The sequence below is a fragment of the Myxine glutinosa genome, chromosome 7 (genome assembly GCF_964187855.1).
Source record: "Myxine glutinosa chromosome 7, kmMyxGlut1.1, whole genome shotgun sequence".
NCBI classification, from domain to species: domain Eukaryota; kingdom Metazoa; phylum Chordata; class Myxini; order Myxiniformes; family Myxinidae; genus Myxine; species Myxine glutinosa.
The window spans coordinates 115,007,866-115,028,044 of record NC_136267.1 but is presented as its reverse complement, the minus strand read 5'-3'; the positions used below and the strand labels follow the sequence as shown (position 1 = coordinate 115,028,044).

The 20,179-nt window shown below is 43.0% G+C and overlaps 1 protein-coding gene across 1 annotated transcript; it reads right to left on the bottom strand.

The window, feature by feature from the left end:
- Positions 1–526: 526 nt before the first annotated feature.
- Positions 527–18,868, bottom strand: LOC144893083 (protein FAM200C-like). Its single transcript, XM_078782723.1, has 4 exons — positions 18,791–18,868; positions 2,160–2,282; positions 1,394–2,065; positions 527–1,090 (listed from the first exon to the last, which is right to left on the bottom strand). The coding sequence occupies exons 1-4, from the start codon at positions 18,866–18,868 to the stop codon at positions 527–529; spliced, it is 1,437 nt and encodes a 478-aa protein (XP_078638849.1).
- Between the last annotated feature and the right edge of the window lie 1,311 nt (positions 18,869–20,179).

Below are 20,179 nucleotides of genomic sequence, written 5' to 3'. Positions count from 1 at the left end.
CCAGGTATATTGCTGGGGACCCGAGGATGTGCCTTTTCAAGGTTTGAAATTAATCGGACAAGTGGTTCCCAAGGTATGGTCACCGTACTCGCAAGCCGTTCGCTTTGGCTTTGCGAATGGACCAAACCATTTCATGTAAATAGAGGGGGGGGGGGGGGGTTCTACCGTACTCGCAAGCCGTTCGCTTTGGCTTTGCGAATGGACCAAACCATTTCATGTAAATAGAGGGGGGGGTTCTGTGGTCGTTACTGCCACGTGGTTTCAAAGTTTTTTTTTGTTGTTGTTGTTTGCACGCATGTTTTTTTGCACCCACGTACGGGCACGCCCTAGTATGGATAATTAGGAACAGAACAGGAAAGAAAATCATTAGGATTTATCCCTATTTATTTATTTGCTTGTTAACAAAGAAACAATACAAACTAAAAAAACTAAAACATGCAAGTTTTATGCAAGCCGTTTTACTAATCTAGTGAGATTGTTGCTACTGTTTTCATGAAATCAGAATATGGAATCTGGGCACAGTTCATTACAATGCCACTCGCATATCATCGGACACATCAAGTCGATTTCTCCACTTTGATTTCAGGTTCAATAATGCAGAGAAACCTGTTTCACAGAGATACGTAGTTGTGAAGGGAACCAACGCATTCATTGCCCTCTTTGCCAAACTAGGGTAAGCTGCTATCTGCTCACACCAAAACTGCTTAAAATCCAGCCCAGCCTTTCTGAAATCAGCTTTCTTTCTTTGCTCTTCTTGGAACTCGATCAAATCATCCTTCACTAAATCGTTGTCACTCATCGTAGAAATATCAAACGAGTAAGGGTTCTGGAAACAAACGGATCCCGTGCTAAGATCATCAATATCTGAGGAATAACCCTCAAAATTGGTACTTGGGACTTTCAAATGGTCCTTAACTTCTTGAAGTATTTTCCCAGGCAATGCCTTTTCATCTTTTCCATCAAGAAGGATATCGCCAAGGATTGGAAAGTTCGCCATGTTTCCGCTTTCAACACGGCGACTCCAAATAGATAATTTCTTCGTGAATGCCACTAACTTTCCCCTGGCTTGAATAATGTCCACATCCCTTCCCTGCATCGACATGTTCAAGTCATTGAGGTGACCGAAAATATCGGCCAAATATCCCAGGCTAACAATAACATGCTCATCTTCAAAACTGTTCGCAAGAGGGGATTGTTGATGCCTGAGAAATTCGACAATTTCTTCCTGAAGTTCCACTACATGTGTGAAAACACGACCATGAGATAGCCAATGTACCTCTGTGTTTTACAGTAAAACACAATGTTCCGCCCCAATCTCATCACAGAATTTTTGAAATAGCCGATGATTTAATGCCCGTCCACGAATAAAGTTGACTGTCTGCACGACTATTACCATCACTTCATTCAGTTTCTTTAACAACGTTTTGGACGTCAAGGCTTTGTGATGTAGAACACAGTGTGTGGTCAACACATGTGGAACTTTCTCCTTGACCAGAGCGACGAACCCAGATATCTTGCCAATCATGGCAGGAGCTCCGTCCGTGCAAATAGACCCAACCAAATCCCATGTTAATTCATGGCGATCAAAGAACAGTTCGATCAACTTGAACACATCAGCTCCTTTAGTTGTTGTTTCGAGTCGTTCGCATAATAAAAATTCTTCCTTGAGTTTCATCTCATGAACGTAGCGGACGAATACGAGCAATTGACAGTGGTTTGTAACGTCAGTCGATTCATCGAGCTGCATGCTAACTTTTGCAGGACTGTTTTTAATCTCGCTGACAACTTGTGTTGCTATGTCCTGACTCGTGTCTCCAATTCTCTGGCGTACAGTGTCGTTGGACAAGGACGCCTGACTCAATCGCTTCACAGCATCCTTCCCCAGCACGATTTTAACCATCTCCAATGCACACGGCTTCACTAGGCTTTCTCCGATTGTGTGGGGCTTCTTTTCCTTGGCAATCATATACGAAACTTTGGAGGAGGCTTCCAGAAAAGGCTTCTCAGTGGTAACAAACCCATTCGATGAAAGAGTTCCTTTCTGATCATAACGAAGTCTTTTCACCTTGAAAGCATCAATGGAGGTGTCAACATGATCCGTGTTTGCTTTGGAGGTGCTCTCTCAGTCCTGATGGCTTCAAATTTCCATTGCTCATTACCAAATTGCAAAGCATGCATTGGGGTTTATCAGTTCCATCTCCTTCTTTCACACAGGTGAAGCCAAAGTGAACATAGTCGTCATTCCAATTCCGTTTTTTGACGGACAACATCTTGCAACAAATCTGTGAAAGAACAAGCATTCTGAGTATTGCGCTGCAATACATGTCCCCTACCGTAGTTCAAAGTGCCATAACTTTGTCAAAAATGATCGAATATGCAAATTTATGCACGGTTGATGCTGGTTTTCAAACTTGATCTGAGGTATGCTGAGACACGTGTGTCATGCCTTGCCTCGTTGATAAGCCCCCAAGGTCGCTCCGTGGAGCGGCCTGCACGTATTGCACTGTGTGAATTATATAAATTATTACCAACTCACGGTCTGAGGTACTAGCGATTCAAGAGATATCCATTAATTTTTAAAAATATTTTCGTTTAATTAACGATATCTGCCAAACCACATGCCCTATCGCAAATTCCAAAATGACATTTTAGTAGACTGAAATGCTGAACAGATTTGTGAAGTTTCCCCTCGATTGGATCAAAAATGAGGGAGGGGCTCGGTTTTAAAGGTTCATGCTCAAAAACGTCATAACTCTGAAACCATCAGTAATTTATTATATTTTCCGGTTCACGATCAATGATCGATGTGTATATATATATGTTGCTCAGTTTGGCCCCGCCCCTCCCGAAAGCACGCGCTGTGTCGCGCTGTTGACGTTCACGAGACGAGGCTGAGGACGCGTGTGCGGCTTGAGGAGAACTCGAGAATAAACAAGAGATATCCATTTTTAAAAACATTTTTGTTTAATTAACGATATCTGCCAAACCACGTGCCCTATCGCAAATTCCAAAAGGACATTTTAGTGCTGAACAGATCTGTGAAGTTTCCCGTCGATTGGATCACAAATGAGCGAGAGGCTCGGTTTTAAAGGTTCATGCTTTAAAACGTCGTAACTCTGAAACCATGTGACGCATGATGTCATGCTCGCTGACTTTTTTGCTCGTCATGGGTATGCGATTCTGCCTACAAAGGTTGGCCTCGATCTGTTCAGCCGTTGCAGAGAAAAAGGGGTTTTCGTGCTTTCACGAAAAACAATATGGCGGCCGAACCATGTGACCTGTGACGTCATAATTACCATTAAAATATTCTACAGACCGAGTCCATCATATGGTGAAAATTTTTATCTCAATCGGCCCTATTATTGCAGAGAAATTGGTTTTTAAAGGAAATTAAAACTTAAAATGGCACTGAGTTAAGGATCATCAGAATTATCAAATTCCCAAAGTTCAAAGTGCCATAATAGTGTAGGCTGTTATGTCATTTCGTGTTTTTTTTTTGTTAAAAGCAAAATTCCACTTGATTCCTTGTCTTTGGGGTGTCACATGTTCGAAAAAATAGGTTGTTAATTTTTTAAAACGGATTAAGTGTGTCAAATCCAAGATGGCCGCCAAAATATATAAATTCCATTAAAACTGGTATTCTGAACACAGTATGAGGTCCAAATTAATGATAATACCCATAATTTCAATACCAAGGAGTTCAAAAACAATTGATTTCAATATGGCAGTCAAATTCAAAATGGTGGAAAAATCCAAGATGGCCGCCACTTCTTAAATAACCACAGTACAAAAACTTAATGTTCTTGATAACACAAATTGTGAATGATGAAATAGGTCCATTTTGGTGGTAATGCCCACATAAGTAATGCTAGGCCGTTGGGGAAACATGTTACTGATTCGTTGAAATCGGTGGATGCCAGCCATAGTGAGAAATAGTGAGAAAATCCAATATGGCTACCACTGTTTTACACAAAGGTCCACATTGCTATAACAATGATAGCGTAATGTAATTTCCTGTTTGACCATATTTAAATATTCCTGTCTCACAATCATCCGTTTTAACTTACAAGTCCTCGTGTTCATCTCCCACAATGTTCTGAGCTGATTGTTCATTGTTGCTACAGCCGTAGTTCAAACAGCTACAGACCTCTGTGCATGGGAGTTTATTGCTGCGGCAACTACAGGAGTTTCCTTTGCATCCTGATTTGCAGCCACATTTTACCAGCTTAGTCACGGCCTCTGGTGCTGGAGGGTTCAAACACATCACCGGAAGAAATCTATTTTCCTCTGACTTCCATCCGTAGTCAGTGGGAGAAGGAAGGGACGGTTGACTTTCGCATGCCTGCATCCATATCATTGCAATATAATGTGCTCGCAGAATGTGTGGTGTCAATGATCCAGAGGTTGGAGGCAGACTCTCTCCCTCGGCCTGTCGATTTGACTACAAGAACCATCGTAGTGCATTTACTTTGGTGTGTGTTTTGGATCTGTACAACAAGCAAACGAACCTTTCCAGTTGGTCAATTGCGTTTGGAGAGGGTGTAGCAGCAGATTTGCCAAGTGAAGCAAGTGAATCCAGTATCATATCATCGCAGGACATGAACACCTTCATACACCAGTCCTTTGTCCTGCCGGCGAACCTGCCACACATATCTGATCCTGTGAAAGAATGAAACCCGAGAATAGCTGAGGCGCGGTTAACTCCTAACTTTTCAAAGATAGGTTTGACTGCAATTTTCCTATTCAGTTTTCCTTTTCCGGTAAGGAAATATGTCTCAGCAGGTAGCTGTGGATACATGTGGATCATCAGCAAGAAGACCGGTATCTGGAGAGTCTATTACAAGTTCTACATCGCCGTTAACTGTTAGGGCATGGAGCAAGAGTAACGTATCCGCTTCTTCATGACCGTGTTTTACCAATTCATCAGGCACACTTACATTGCCTTTTGTCTCAGTGCCGAAGGTTACCATGAACTTCTTCAATTTGTTGGCAGAGTTGTTGCTGTGATCCAGAGTCTTTGCAGCTAAATACTCTACAAGTTCTGCCTTGGTTTTGACACTTGAAAGGAAGTCCTTCAAGGAAATATTCTGGATCAGTGTACTATCTTGGATGTGATAGTAGGTCGAGTTTCCCTTTGTTCTCTTTTTTCTCATTTGCTCTTTCAGAGAACTTTCGACGTATCTGTCAAATACCAGTCTTACTTCGTCGTAGTTAGCTGCAATCCTGATAAGCTTTTCAAGAAATGACATGGCAAAATCACTGCATGTTTTCATTTTGTCTGTCTTGGAGATGGAGTTAACGAGGGCCATGCCATCTATGACTACAACTTTAAATTTCTCAGACATGTCGGACATGTCAGTTGAAGCTTCTTGCTCAGGCTGCGCTTCTTATACTTCAGGCGCCTCGGCTTGGGGTGGTACTTCAGTTTGGGAGTTTTCACTCAATACTTGGTCGCCAGAAACACTCGGTATGGCATTAGCTGGATCGCTTGTGGCTTCTGTTGGGCTAGGTTGCTCCTTGGTAACTAGCGCTTCAAGATGATGAAGGACCTTAGCCTTGTCATATGCTAGGAGAAGTGACCCATCCGAAGCGAAAAGGGCACGTGGAACAATTCCAAATTCATACTTCCCAATACAGTCCTTTAGATCAAGGTCTGGATGGCTTCTTGATGCTACTATAAACCTCTGTAGGAGTCCTCGTTCTTCTTTGACTTTAATGAGTTTGTCACCTGCTTTCACTTTGTTCACTGTGTTGGCACTTTTGAAAGTGCCTATGTTCTTTCTCTTCATTGGATCCCACACTGAAAGTTTTCCTTCTGTAAGGCATTCTTTGACAAATGTCTGGAACAACTGTTGTCCGATGGCATCGGGGCCTACTATGTCCTTTGTTACCTTTTCATCAATTACTTTCTTGGTAAGAAGGTTACACAGGTCACTCTCATCGGTTACGAATGGGTCTCCATGAACAACAAATACCTCTGTCAATCTAGCGGAATTTCTCATTACTCGGGTGGACTTTTCCCCTGTGATCTCGTGGTGTTGGTCTCTGGTATCAGCACCTTCCATGCCATATTCTCTTTGAAACTCCTCTACTAGATTAGACAAGTCAGGTGCAATCAGGAAGAAACGGTCTAGAGCTCTCTCAATTTGGGTTATTCCAGTAATGCGTCCAATGACCTTGAGTTTGCGGTTCTCCTGCTCAATTCCGTGATCTGGACCTATTGAAGTGAATGCAGCAATCCCCTTCGTCACACAGAAATTTCCTTTCAGGAGTTCTGCCCAGACATCTGGAAAAACTTGTTCTGTTTGCTGCATTGTTGACAGGTACAAAGGAAGCAAACGTGTGTAGTTTGGGCTTCATGAAAAGCGCTATACAAAATAAATGAATTATTATTATTATTATTAGTTCAGGTGGTCGTGAGCAAAGAAGTACTTGATAAGAGCTTCAGTAAGATAAGCTTGATAAGAGCTTGATGTTTTGAATTTGACTGCCATATTGAAATTAATTGTTTTTGAACTCCTTGGTATTGAAATTATGGGTATTATCATTAATTTGGACCTCATACTGTGTTCAGAATACCAGTTTTAATGGAATTTATATATTTTGGCGGCTATCTTGGATTTGACACCCTTAATCCGTTTTAAAAAATTAACAACCTATTTTTTCGAACATGTGACACCCCAAAGACAAGGAATCAAGTGGCATTTTGCTTTTAACAAAAACAAAACACGACAGCCATTTTAAAGACATAGCAGCCTACACTATAACTTTGTCAAAAATGATCGAAACGTCGTGAAGTTCGAACTTGACCTGTAACTTATCATGAGGAAGCCATGTGCCAAGTTTGAAATCATTAGCATTAAGCGTTTAGAAAAAAAGTCCGGAAAACTGTTCTTTGCGTGACGGACTGACAGACTGACAGACTGACGGACTGACGGACTGACGGACGGAGGGACGGAGTGCAAACCTATAGTCCCCTCCGGTGTACACCGGTAGGGGACTAATAATAAGAAAACTATTAACAAACGCCACAGAAGATAAAACATTAGTCCACGTGAAATAAAGTGTTGGCCACTAACACCGAAAACAACAGAAAGAGATGTACAGAAGATTAAGAAATTCCTCACACTATACTACTTCAACGTACCCAATCAATCAACTTTCGCAGCTGAATCAATTTTCACGGACCGGGTGTTTACGGACACGGATATCCGGCCGCCACATTTATGTTATTGCATTATAATGAATGTGGATGCCCTATTTATCTATATTATAATAGCCGTAGATGATTCTGTCTGTCTGTCTGTCTATCTGTTGGGTGTCTGTCCGGGGTGTGGCTTACTCGGTTTGCAGAGTAGCTCCACCCATAGCTCCACCCATTCTGGGAGTGGCTATAAACAAATATCCACCATTTTATTAACTCGCATAGCTTTGAGTCCTGTTTTGTAGGCCCGTGGTGTCTTGCTCTCCCCCAGTTTTATTTCAAATCAAATTCGATAAATCATTTCATTTTTCACAGTCGCTAACATAGTTTTAGACTCGGTTGAAAAAAAACGGGAAGAAAATCCGATGAAAGTTGCCGTTTATAGAACGAAATGAATTCTCAAAGGCCTGTAACTTCAAGGCCATTGAGTCTCTCTCACGCCTTTATCTCCAATCTAACTCACCATATGATTTCATTTTTATCGATGGTTTTACTTTTAGACTCGGTGTCAGCAATAATTGAGAACAATCCACACACGCGGGAAAATGCAGAGATATATTTTTTAAAATTGCGTCATGGTGTATCATACACCGCCCAACATGACACCGCCGGCAATGTGTCGATATATATTAAAAATTCGCTTTTGCTTTTCCGTTATGATATATTACTATTTCGTTTGATGATAGTCGTCACAAAAACGACAACAATGATGCCGACATATATTTCTTCGTTTTTATTTCATTCAACATATTAGCCGGAAGTAAAATATGTTTCAGGAAATTACCGAGAGATATTTCTTCGTTTTTTTTATTAGTTATGTGCGCATACACTTTAAATAGGTTTATTTGAAATCTTTAATTTTCCACAAACATTCCACACACGCGGGAAAATGCAGAGATATATTTTTTAAAATCGCGTCATGGTGTATCATACACCGCCCAACATGACACCGACGGCAATGTGTCGATATCTATTTTAAATTCGATATATCATTTCATTTTTCACAGTCGCTAACATAGTTTTAGACTCGGTTGAAAAAAAACGAGAAGAAAATCCGATGAAAGTTGCCGTTTATAGAACGAAATGAATTCTCAAATGCCTGTAACTTCAAGGCCATTGAGTCTCTCTCACGCCTTTATCTCCAATATAACTCACCATCATGGTTTTCGACTCGGTGTCAGCAACGCGGGAAAACGCAGAGATATATTTTTAAAAATACACCATATCACCGCCCAACAGCCAACAAGTATCATACACCGCCCAACATGACACAGACGTCAACATTTCGACATTATCGCTTTTTCTTTAAACCGAGCCGAACCGAATAAACCGAGTGAATTCACCGTTTACCTTTGATGCCAGTCGTCACAAAACGACATATATTTCTTCGTTTTTATTTCATTCAACATTTTTAGCCGGAAGTAAAATTACCGAGAAATTACCGAGTTCAGGAAATTACCGAGACATATTTCTTCGTTTTTTTATTTACTAGCGGGGTCACCCGTGGGAATCCCACGGGCATGGATGTGTGTGACATTTCGACATATTGAGTTAGATGCTGCACATTCATTTTTACAAAATGGTTACTGGCAAGTCATCAGATCCAGAAATGGTGTGATGAACACTTTATTTATTTCACATAATATGTGACCCCTCACTCCTCTCCACCTGACACTCTCCTGTCTCCACCTAGCACTCCTCTCCTCTCCAAACCCTCACATCCCTCTCCTTTCCAATCCCTCACCTCTCCAATCCCTCACACTCCTCTCCTCTCCAATCCCTCACACGCCTCTCCAATCGCGCCTCACACTCCTCTCCAATCGCGCCTCACACTCCTCTCCAATTAGTTATTTGCGCATACACTTTAAATAGGTCTATTTGAAATATTAAATTTTCACAATGTAATTTACTTGCCATTTGTCATTTGATAATTATGAGACACTTCCTATTGAGGATCGTGACAATTCATGCGGTGCGTGGAAACTTCCATTTCCAAAATGGATGAGACGATCGATGAAGAACGCAGACTTGAACAGGATGTAGCAAGAAAACGAATGAGACGGGCGAACGAGTCCATCGACGAACGTCAATGCAAACTTGCGGGGTCACCCGTGGGAATCCCACGGGCATGGATGTGTGTGACATTTCGACATATTGAGTTAGATGCTGCACATTCATTTTTACAAAATGGTTACTGGCAAGTCATCAGATCCAGAAATGGTGTCATGAACACAATTTATTTACGCGCAAGCACGAAAGCAAGACGGGCCGATTTCCGATTCCGACGGGCCGACGGGCGAGATGGGCCGATTTGGAGCAAGAAAAAGAACGAGACGGGAGAAAAACGAGAGAAACGAGACGGGGAAAGCCGATTGGAGAGGCGAGTGAGGCGCGATTGGAGAGGAGTGTGAGGCGCGATTGGAGAGGAGTGTGAGGCGCGATTGGCGAGGAGTGTGAGGCGCGATTGGAGAGGAGTGTGAGGCACGATTGGAGAGGAGTGATTGGAGGGGAGTGTGAGGCGCGATTGGAGAGGAGTGTGAGGTGCGATTGGAGAGGAGTGTGAGGCGTGATTGGAGAGGAGTGTGAGGCGCGATTGGAGAGGAGTGTGAGGCGCGATTGGAGAGGCGTGTGAGGGATTGGAGAGGAGAGGAGTGTGAGGGATTGGAGAGGTGAGGGATTGGAAAGGAGAGGGATGTGAGGGTTTGGAGAGGAGAGGAGTGCTAGGTGGAGACAGGAGAGTGTCAGGTGGAGAGGAGTGAGGGGTCACATATTATGTGAAATAAATAAAGTGTTCATCACACCATTTCTGGATCTGATGACTTGCCAGTAACCATTTTGTAAAAATGAATGTGCAGCATCTAACTCAATATGTCGAAATGTCACACACATCCATGCCCGTGGGATTCCCACGGGTGACCCCGCTAGTATTTAAATATACTTTGAAAACTTTGAATATCTTCAGATAAGTAGGCTTACTACTCACTTGTTTTGCAAATGTTTTCACCGGAATCAAATTGAGAATGAGGTCGTAATTGCCGTAATTTACGATATTCGGTTCTTCACCTGATGACCTAATGGCCTACAATCTCAAGTAATGTAGGGCCTACATAACGTGACAGCACATTGGCTCAGTGTGAACTTTGACCCGCCCTAATCGCTATGTAAATGTTCTCATTGTCATGTCAATCATGCATTGTAATCGCATGCATACGCCCGGGGCGTATAGTTGATTTATTCGAATTTTATTAGAAAATTGAATTTATATTTGTTTGAAATATAATTATACAAATATAATTTGTTTTGAAATATATATATATATCTATGTAATTAAATATATATTTATTATATATTTAAAGTTGATATTTCATTGAATCTATTACGATTTATTATTATAATTTATTACGAGTCCCATAACCCCAGATTTTGGTCGCCATACCCCCAAGGGGTATGGATACCCCAGGTTAAGAACCCTAGGTTTAAATGCTGAAATTATGTTAAAAAGACTATTTGACTTACAGATTTCACCCTAGCAATGGCAGGTTAAAGGTGCCCCACCTGGCGGAAGTGAATCACTGCAAAGTCATGCATAAAAAGGCATTAATGTCATTTCAAAAGTCCCGTATTGTCAAAGACTCAAAATCTCAAACAGTCTTCCTGAACTTGTCTTGTGCATTCAACACAACCTGGCACCATGTGCTGCTTCTCAAGCGATCTGTCCATAGCAAACAAGGCCACCTTCATGCTTAGTTTTCTGACTTCCGCTGCTCACACAGTAACTACACTGCTATCCATGGAACCCACTACTCTTGTTTACAGTGGAGGCTGGGACTCCCTAAGGTAGCGTGTTTGGTTCACTCTAGTTCATCATGTGCATATGTAAATGACCTCTGTGATGCTCTACAAAGCTTTTTCTTCCTTTGTGCAGGTAACTCCACCTTATTTCACACAGTATCCCCATCCCACTGACTGCCAACCCCTGGGAGAGCTTCAGTGCCTTGAACCCCTAGGCATCTCCATCATCTCAGTAACCATATATCAAAACTAGCATGCCAGGCCAGCTGCAGATCCTTCATCATTCCAAGCCATTTCTTGGAAAATTTGAACTACTCAGCCTACAGGACCTTTGTAGATTGCTCAATGAAGTATATATTCTCCTTTGTGCTGGGATGCCAGCATGACATATGTGTTTCCTGGAATCTGAGGAATCTCAGGCTTTCAACATTACTGGCATCTCCTGTAAAAATGAATCCAAATTACAAGGCTTGTTGCTCTAACATCATAGACAGGTCGGTGGCCTATTTTGTTTTTTATCACCTCCCATCCGGTCTAGTTACCTCCGCTACCGAACATGCGCGAAGGTTATGTTTTCACTCCTATTTGTCTGTCAGCAGCATTATGGACGGATTCAGATGAAACTTGGTGGACAGGTTGGGTGTGTGGCATGAAGCAATTGTTTTGAATTGAGAAATGGCTCATTGTAAAGAACTCTCCATGGGGAATAAAATATGTTAATGATGATGTCATAGGTGCCTCCATTATGACGTCATAATTGGACATGTACAAAACTTCATCCGACCAATATGAAATTTATTGAGTCATGTAGGCATAAATTGGTGGAGAAAAAGAATAATGGTGACGTCATCGGTCACGTGGTTCGGCCGCCATATTTGTTTTAACACAAAAGCCTTAAAAAAAACACTGAAAATACATCCTGACGAGGGTTTGCAATCTCTGATTGCTCTTTCTTGTTTGTTGTCTTTAATATGCAGGAAAACAAACATGACTTAATGAAAATAACACCGAAGCTTTTTGTGCTGTACTCTTCAAGGCGATTCACAGCAAAGAGACCGGAAGAGATGAAAACTAGTGCATTGAATCTGCTGGTTCCAGTACAATGCAGATATGTTAAAGATATTGATCCGAGGTCGGAGTACGTTACATCTACGTATGTTAGAAGCAACTGTTATCCATTACACGGACCCTACATTGTGTCGTCAAAAAGAATTTGTACATTCTCTTTCAACACGGAAAGATTAAAGGTATTTCCCCGACCGATGTCCAAGGTAATGATGCAAATGGTGTCATCGCTGACAACTCCGCTCCAGCCAATCGGAGCCCAGGACAGTGGTGACTGAGTCAACCAATGGGCGTCGAGAACACCAATGACGTCATGACTGAAGAACCAATCGGTGTCAAGGTTACATAGACATCCTTATAAATGCACTATAAATCCTGATAAATCTCACACTCTTACGATGTCTCTCCGAAAAGACCGACTGGAAAACCCTCCCATCCACTTTCTGAATAATCCTCTCCAAGAAGTTCTGCCACTCAAGCTTTTGGGTCTCACTATTTGCCATGATCTTTCCTGGGAAAACCACATTTCAAATCTGGCCTCCAAAGCCAGTCTCCGACTGGGCATCCTCCGTCGTGCGAAGTCCTTCCTTGGCACACCTGAGCTCCTCACCACATACAAGGCTTTCATCCGCAGCTCTATGGAATACTGCTCTCCCCTCTGGTCTGGTGCTCCTGCCTCACACCTAGCCCGTCTTCACGCTGTTGAAACCAAAGCGTTCAGAATCATTGGAATCTCCCACGATGAAGCTAACTCCAAGGGCCTTTCACTCACTCACCGCAGGCAGGTTGGTGGTCTTTCCGTCTTCTACCGTCTCCTCTCTGGCCTTGCCCCCCCAGCCCTCTCTGGGCTCTGTCCCCCAAATATTCCTACAGGTCGCACAAGATCTGCCTGCAACCCTCTTATGGTTAAACTGCCAAAATCAAGACTTTCTGCTCACCTTCACTCCTTCATTCCTCTTTTCTCCCGCCTCTGGAACAAACTCCCTCACTCTCTTCAATCCCACTCCACCCTCCAGGTCTTTAAAACAGCTGTTCACCACCATCTCTTATACTCCCCCATCCAAAACCTTGATCTTTTCTACCCCCGCTAATTTCGGTCCCCTTGTGTTTTATACCTCTCCTCCCCCCCCCCCCCCCCCCCTCCCACGCCTCCTGACCCCAAGCCCTCTCCCTCCCACACTTCTCCCTGCTCTCAAATGTTGCGGTTGTGTGCTTCCCCTTCTCTCCCCATCTTGTCTTCCGCTCCCTCTTTTTGTATATTTTGTTTGTCTGGTTTGTTTTGTTTGTTTGTTTGTGAAATAAATGTTAGCTCTTTCAAGAGCCTCGATTCAGTATACAAAAAAAACAAAAAAAACAAAAAACTAGTTCTCATCTCTTCCGGTCTCTTTGCTGTGAATCACCTTGAAGAGTACAGCACGAAAAGCTTAGGTGTTATTGTCATTATGTCATGTTTGTTTTCCTATATATTAAAGTTCTGCAGTACCAAACATCTGTTTATTTTGTTATCTTATCGTTCTCAGAGTTTCATAGCCTTTATATCAAAAGAATCAGAGTTATGAGTCCAAGAAAATGACCAAAAAAGTATTTTTGACACAGTTGTCCAACTTTGAATCCCTACAGAGCATCCTTGGGTGGAGCTGTCATGGAGAACTTTTTACCTGGAGTCCACGTTACAGTTGTGTATCAAATCTGAAGGGTTCAGGTAGCACCTCTTTTTCGAAACTCCATTCAGTTTTTAGCCATTTATTACAAATGTTACTCACTGCCAAAGGATGGAAAAGGGGTTAACGATGGTAGAGTTGCCATTCATTTGAAATAGGACAAGAGCATCTTATTCACATTAGGATGGCAGCATAAAAGGAGGCAAAACTCACTCTTGTGTTGATTCTGTGTCAAGTATCATTGTAATGTGTTGTAAAGGTTTCAAATGTTTAAAAAAAACTTATTTTCATTCTCCAGTTGCTAGTTGCAATATAACCTCAGTCTGCTTTGAATCATTCATGCATCTCAGAATCCATTTTGTTTGGCTTACCTCTTGTAAAGTAAAGCTCAAGTTTAAATTAGCACCAAGTGAAGAACTTACAGAATGCTGGTCGCCTTCCACACATCCTTCATTTCCATTCTTCTGTGTCCTGCACCAGCTGTAGCGACTGACCAGACAGGGTCGATAATGCACGCTGGAGTACACAAGGATAAAGGTGCAAGAGAATGTTGGAGTAAAAGGCTTGCTTGTAATGGAACACGCTTGGATTCCCATAATGGATAGCTGGGACATTGCTCACCTGCCAATCCTTTCTCATCCCACCAATCTTCTATGCATCACTGGAAAAGCCATGGTGCTGAGAGATCATGCCTTTGTTACACCACAAGTCTCAATATCAGTGTGAATAAGTCAGGCATGCAGTGCCAATATTGCAGTTAGTTCCAGCATCTTTTCACAGACGCAGATCGCACTTTCCTACGAACCCAGACGAGATCATACCACTCAATCCACATGCATTGATGTGCTCAAAACAGCCACATCCTCTGCAAACATGCATGTTACAGATACAGCTTAAACTGCATATTATAACTTGGGGATAATGTTCTGTGTTTTCATTCAAGGGTAATGGTTTGATTATTTTAATTAATTTCCATGGGTCCCTGCCATTATGCTGTCAGAAGACATTCTTGTCAAACTCCCAAAATATTCCACACTCTATTGGAAACTAATTCACTTCCAACAGCTTGGTGGAACCGGGTTATCTGGTAGTGATAAATAAAAACTAGAACGCCACTCAGTAGAGCGCATACTCCCGCCGTGGGTCAAGTTGTAATAATACGTTTTGTTTAACATCCCCTCTCCCCAAAACAATAAATACCAAACATGCATAATCCCCTTTTCCTAGACCCTTTAAGCCATCTTTTGTGTTTCTAGAGTACAGAAATTTCTTGTATAGGCTTCCATCTGTCTTGTTTCCTTAACAATGCACTGTAGCATGTCTTTAACAATGTTTACAAACATGACTCCACTACATGTCTTTAATCACAGCCCTGACCCAAATAAAAGAGTAGAGAGGCTGCATGTGTGTTGACCCACATCAACTGTGTTCTTTGTGTGTGGCTGTGTTTAAATCACCTTGTGACTCCACATAAATGAGTTAATTACATACAATCTGGGCTCAGCTAGACAACATTGTGTGGTCAGCAATGAAGACGAGAGTCTGAATTACATGTATGCAAAAGACCTTGTGAACCAGTGAAGCAAATACACGGGTAAGCATGAATTAAATCTAGGGCATGATATAATTTCCATGATGTTTACCTCTACACTCAATGGTGGAAGGAGGTAATGTTTTGATCCCAGCTTGTCTGTATGTCTGTTTGTCTGTTAGTCCACAAAATTCCAGACAAAGCTTGTAGTAGTGGTAGTTGTAGTGGTAGTGGTGATAACAGAAATTGTTATATAGAACTGAACTTATATTATTATTATATGCAGAAAATAACTTCATTTCTATATGCCCTGCAGTGGACAGGTTAATTGGTTTATGCACTGAAGGGGTCACCCTGGTGTGCACTGCTGTGTTCTGCCTCACTGAGTTGTTCAGGTATGATGTACTCAGCACAAGCTTACCTGATACACATGTGTGCTGGCTAAAACCACTTGTCTGGTGGGCACGACAGAGGCAGGTTGTCTAATAGCCAACCTGGTCTTACTTTTTTGGGGTTTATCTGAAATTCTTACTATAAGGCTTTAAATTAGAAATGTTTTATATAAAGTAGTATTTTGAGTGAAGTGTGTATTCCACACTGACAGTTTTGACATGTTCTGAATTTAACACGAAGGCTGTAATTAACAGAACGGGGTATGTCTGGAAAATGTACTGTCCAACCTAATAAGAGTTTAGACTGATTTATATTTAAATCTTGGCTGTGTAAATATTGTAAGAATTGGCAGTGGACGCACCCATTCCTCGTAACAAGCTGAAGGTGTTCAGCACTTCCACTCCAAGAAGCCAGAGCAAAGGTCAGCAACAGCTCGCCTCCATCAAGAATGACCGTGAACTCTTCGCACGCCTGTACATTGGCTGCCAGACGAGGGATGGAAACCTTGAGGAGTTCTTTTGTCACGAGAATCAGGCATGTCCTCCTGCATTGTCTGATGGTGGAAGCCTCTGCACTGGTACCAAGAGTGATCTCCTCACATGCTTGGAAGAAGTCTCCGACGCAAAGACAGAGACTCCTGTCACGACCTGTATTGTGCTTGATGGAGCAGCCATCGTCCAGATGCTGAAGCCGGCTGCATCAAAGACCTTTGAAGAGTATGCACAACAGATCTTCATCCCATATATGTCCACGAAGCTGCAAACAGTGTCACGCCTGGATCTGGTCTGGGATACTTACCTTGCTGATTCACTGAAAGGTAGTACACGTGCAAAGCGGGGACAAGGTGTGCGGAGACGTGTGGTGGCTGCCGCAGCCATACCAGGAAACTGGCAGAACTTCCTACGAGTGGACAGCAACAAGACCGAGCTGTTCAGGTTCCTCTCAGCAGCTCTCATGGAATGGTTTGACCAGGAGGACAAGCAACTCGTCATTACTGATGGAGAGGCAGTGCTCAGCAAGCCACTACTGCCAGATCTGACCTCACTCGCCCCATGTAACCATGAAGAGGCTGACAGTCGGATGTTGCTGCATGCATCTCACGCAGTCCAGCATGGACACCATGCAATACTCATCCGGACTGTAGACACCGATGTTGTGGTGCTGGCAGTGTCCCTGGCACAGGAGTTGCAACCAGAAGACAAACTGTGGCTGGCATTCGGAACAGGCCAGAGTTTCCGATACCTAGCAGCACACGAAATAGCAGCTGGATTGGGACGAGAGAAGGCTCGTGCACTGCCAATGTTCCACGCTCTAACTGGATGCGACACTGTGTCTAGTTTTCATAGACATGGCAAGAACACTGCGTGGGCAGTCTGGACGGTACTGCCAGAACTCACTGAGGCGCTGCTGCTGCTGTCCTCTGCACCTCGTGACATACCAGACGATGCAATGCGCATCATCGAGAGGTTCGTGATCCTGTTGTATGATCGAACCAGCAAATGCACAGACATTGACAAGGCCAGGAGGAAACTCTTCGCAAGGAAGAACAATGTGCAGCTCATCCCTCCAACGAAGGCAGCTCTGGAGGAACATGTCAAGAGGGCAGTGTATCAAGGTGGACATGTGTGGGGTCAGATACTGCTGCCAGCACCAGAGCTCCCTCCACCAACCAACTGGGGTTGGTCAAGGACTGGAGAAGGACAGTACACACCTTACTGGACCAGGCTAACTGAGGCAGCTCACAGCTGCATTGAGCTGGTTTCTTGCAAGTGCAAGAAAGGGTGTGTGAGGCGCTGCAAGTGCAAAAAGGCTGCCCTTCAGTGCACAGCCCTCTGTGTGTGTGAAGGGGACTGCACATGACGATGAGTCAACAACATACATGTACTTGTGGCAATGCTGAACTTGTTAACATGACACTGTTTATGTACACGTATCTTCAGTACCGGTATATACCTAGCCTCAGATACCAGTACACCTAGCCTCAAATACTAGACCATGTAGCATGTCAGTATTATACCTAAGACATTTACAGAACTAAGACATTCTTTTCAAAGTATTGTGTTGAATCCAATATTTGCCTAGATAATTTCCAAATAAAATTATATAACAGACTGTGATAGATAATATTAAGTTGAAATTGGTACCATTGGATTCCTTGCCCCCAAAAACATACATTTAGATACCAGAATCAAGTCAATAGCTGCATTACGTCCAGAGATAATAGCAAATGTAGATTTCAAGTGGCGGCCATTTTGAAATCCAATATGGCGGACATAAAGAGAGAATTTCAAGTGGCCCAATATCTGAAAATGTTCGCAACATATTAATGTACATTTGTGCCAAATTTGGTGCTTGTATCACAAAATGCACAACAGGTTTGCTATGCTGCTACACTAAAAAGCTTCAATGCAGTAAAACAGAAAAAATCTTTCCCCAAAAAAATTCCTGGATCCGGAATAATATCCTGAGCTTCACCAAAAAACGAATCAATTCTTCCTTATCGCAAGGGCAGTCATCCCACCAACTTTCATCCAAATCCGTTCAGAACTTTTCCAGATATCTTGTTCACAAACACGAACACACACACGGACGGACGCGATCGAATGCATTACTCCCTGGCGGGAGTAACAATGCCCAGTTATCATTGGCTCAGCTGAAAGATGATCTGGGAGGAGAACTTACCTTGTATTTTATTTCTCGTCCCCAACCAAGCATCAGCCAGGCTGATGGCATATATTTTGGGTACTGTCAGTCTGTCCATCCATCCATCCGGGCGTGCGTCAGTCCAGAGTCTTCACTCGAAGATGACCCGACGCATTTCTGGCATATTCGAAAAATGTATGCAATAATATCCGGGCATCAGGCTAATCAAATGATTTTGGGATCGGAGCCAAAAGTTATGGGACAAACGATATTATTTCCGAAATCTGGCAGTTATTTAAAAAAAACAAGAACGGCACTCGGTAGAGTGCATACCTCTGCCAGGCTGAACAGTCTCCCTGCTGCTGAAACTCCGCAAATCCAGAATCAATGCTCACCACAGTCTGTTCCATCTCATTATTTCCTCTAGGACTTCAAAAACAGTTGTTCACCACCATCCACCATGGAGAACCTTGATCTTTTTTTCCCCCTGTTAACCCTCACCAAGTCCACCTCTTTCCAAGTTTCCAGTTTTTCCTTCCTCATAGTTTTGAGGCTGGATCCACTATCCATCTTGTTCATCCCGCGCATCCCTCCCCCAAGCCCTTATTCTACCCCTCATCCCTTATTTCTCCAAGTTTCCCTCTATTTTATCCCTCATTCCTGCTGGTGGTGTATTGTTTCCCACCTCTCTTTCTACTCTTCCTCTTGTTGTATCACATGCTGATCCGTTCTATTTTATAGCGGCCTCCATGAGCCTCGACATTGTATCTTTATATTATAAATTCACCAAATGTCCGTCCGTCCGTTCGAAGGTACCGCCAAAACGGCTCAACCAATCGCAACGATATTTTGGGTGGGTATACCTGGTACCCCTGGGAGTAAAATAGGCTGTATTGTTTTTCCAAGTTTTCCAATTTTCCAGTTTTTCCTTTAAACACGATGGAATACTATTTACCGATATGAACAGTGATGTGGCTTTTGTTGAAATTCTTCAAATACTGTTTATTCTACATACCAAGAGAGAGTAGATCGACTCCTGATGAACTCTTCCTATATAAACGTGCGGCTCTGAAGTAACAGGGCAGCGTGTGCAAAGCGACTGAGAAACACGTGTAGCGGCCGCTTCCGTGTTACAGATTCGGCGCGCACTCTTCACACATAAACATGCGACTGCGAAAGACGTGTAGCGGCCGCTTCCTTGTTACAGATTCGGCGCGCACTCTTCACACATAAACATGCGACTGAGAAAGACGTGTAGCGGCCGCTTCCTTGTTACAGATTCGGCGCGCACTCTTCACACAAAAACGTGCGATTGCGAAAGACGTGTAGCGGCCGCTTCCGTTTTGCAGAATTCAATCTTTTTTCAAAATGGGCGCCATGTACTGTTTAGATTTTGGTGATTTGCGTGTGATATGATTCAACGGATGTTTATATGAATCGTTTAAAATAAAAAAAGCCTTCAATTTCTGATATTTTGCCTTTTCATTTGGGCTTCTCAATTGAAGCCCCGCCCTTAGGGCGGGTACCGTTGCTAGTACAAAAAATGTACTTTACCATCACCATGACCGACATTGCAAATTTCATTTCTTCTTTATTTATATGTCTTTCACCATTCTACAACTTAGATACTCCCTTGGATTCTTTATTTATATACACTTTATCACCACTACCTACATATACCACCTTGACCTTGTGGCGGACACGAAAGCCCACTGGCGTGGTGACATCATTCCGTGCACCAAGTGGGCGGCGGCCACGCCCGAGGGGTAGGCGTGGCCTCAGGATATACACTGGGCGCGCAGCCCGGAGCGCGCCAGTGCTACAGTGGCCTCTTGTCAATAAAGACACTTTTGTTTAACCGCGTTGTCCGCTTCCTCCTTGGTAGCAAGT

Coding starts and splice junctions, on each gene's coding strand:
- LOC144893083 (XM_078782723.1), bottom strand. CDS start 18,868: ATGAACAAGATGGATAGTGGATCCAGCCTCAAAACTATGAGGAAGGAA. Junction 2,283..18,790: donor CTTGGAAAGAGGTGGACTTG/GTGAGGGTTAAC, acceptor GTTCTTTCACAG/ATTTGTTGCAAGATGTTGTC. Junction 2,066..2,159: donor AATGCATGCTTTGCAATTTG/GTAATGAGCAAT, acceptor GATGCTTTCAAG/GTGAAAAGACTTCGTTATGA.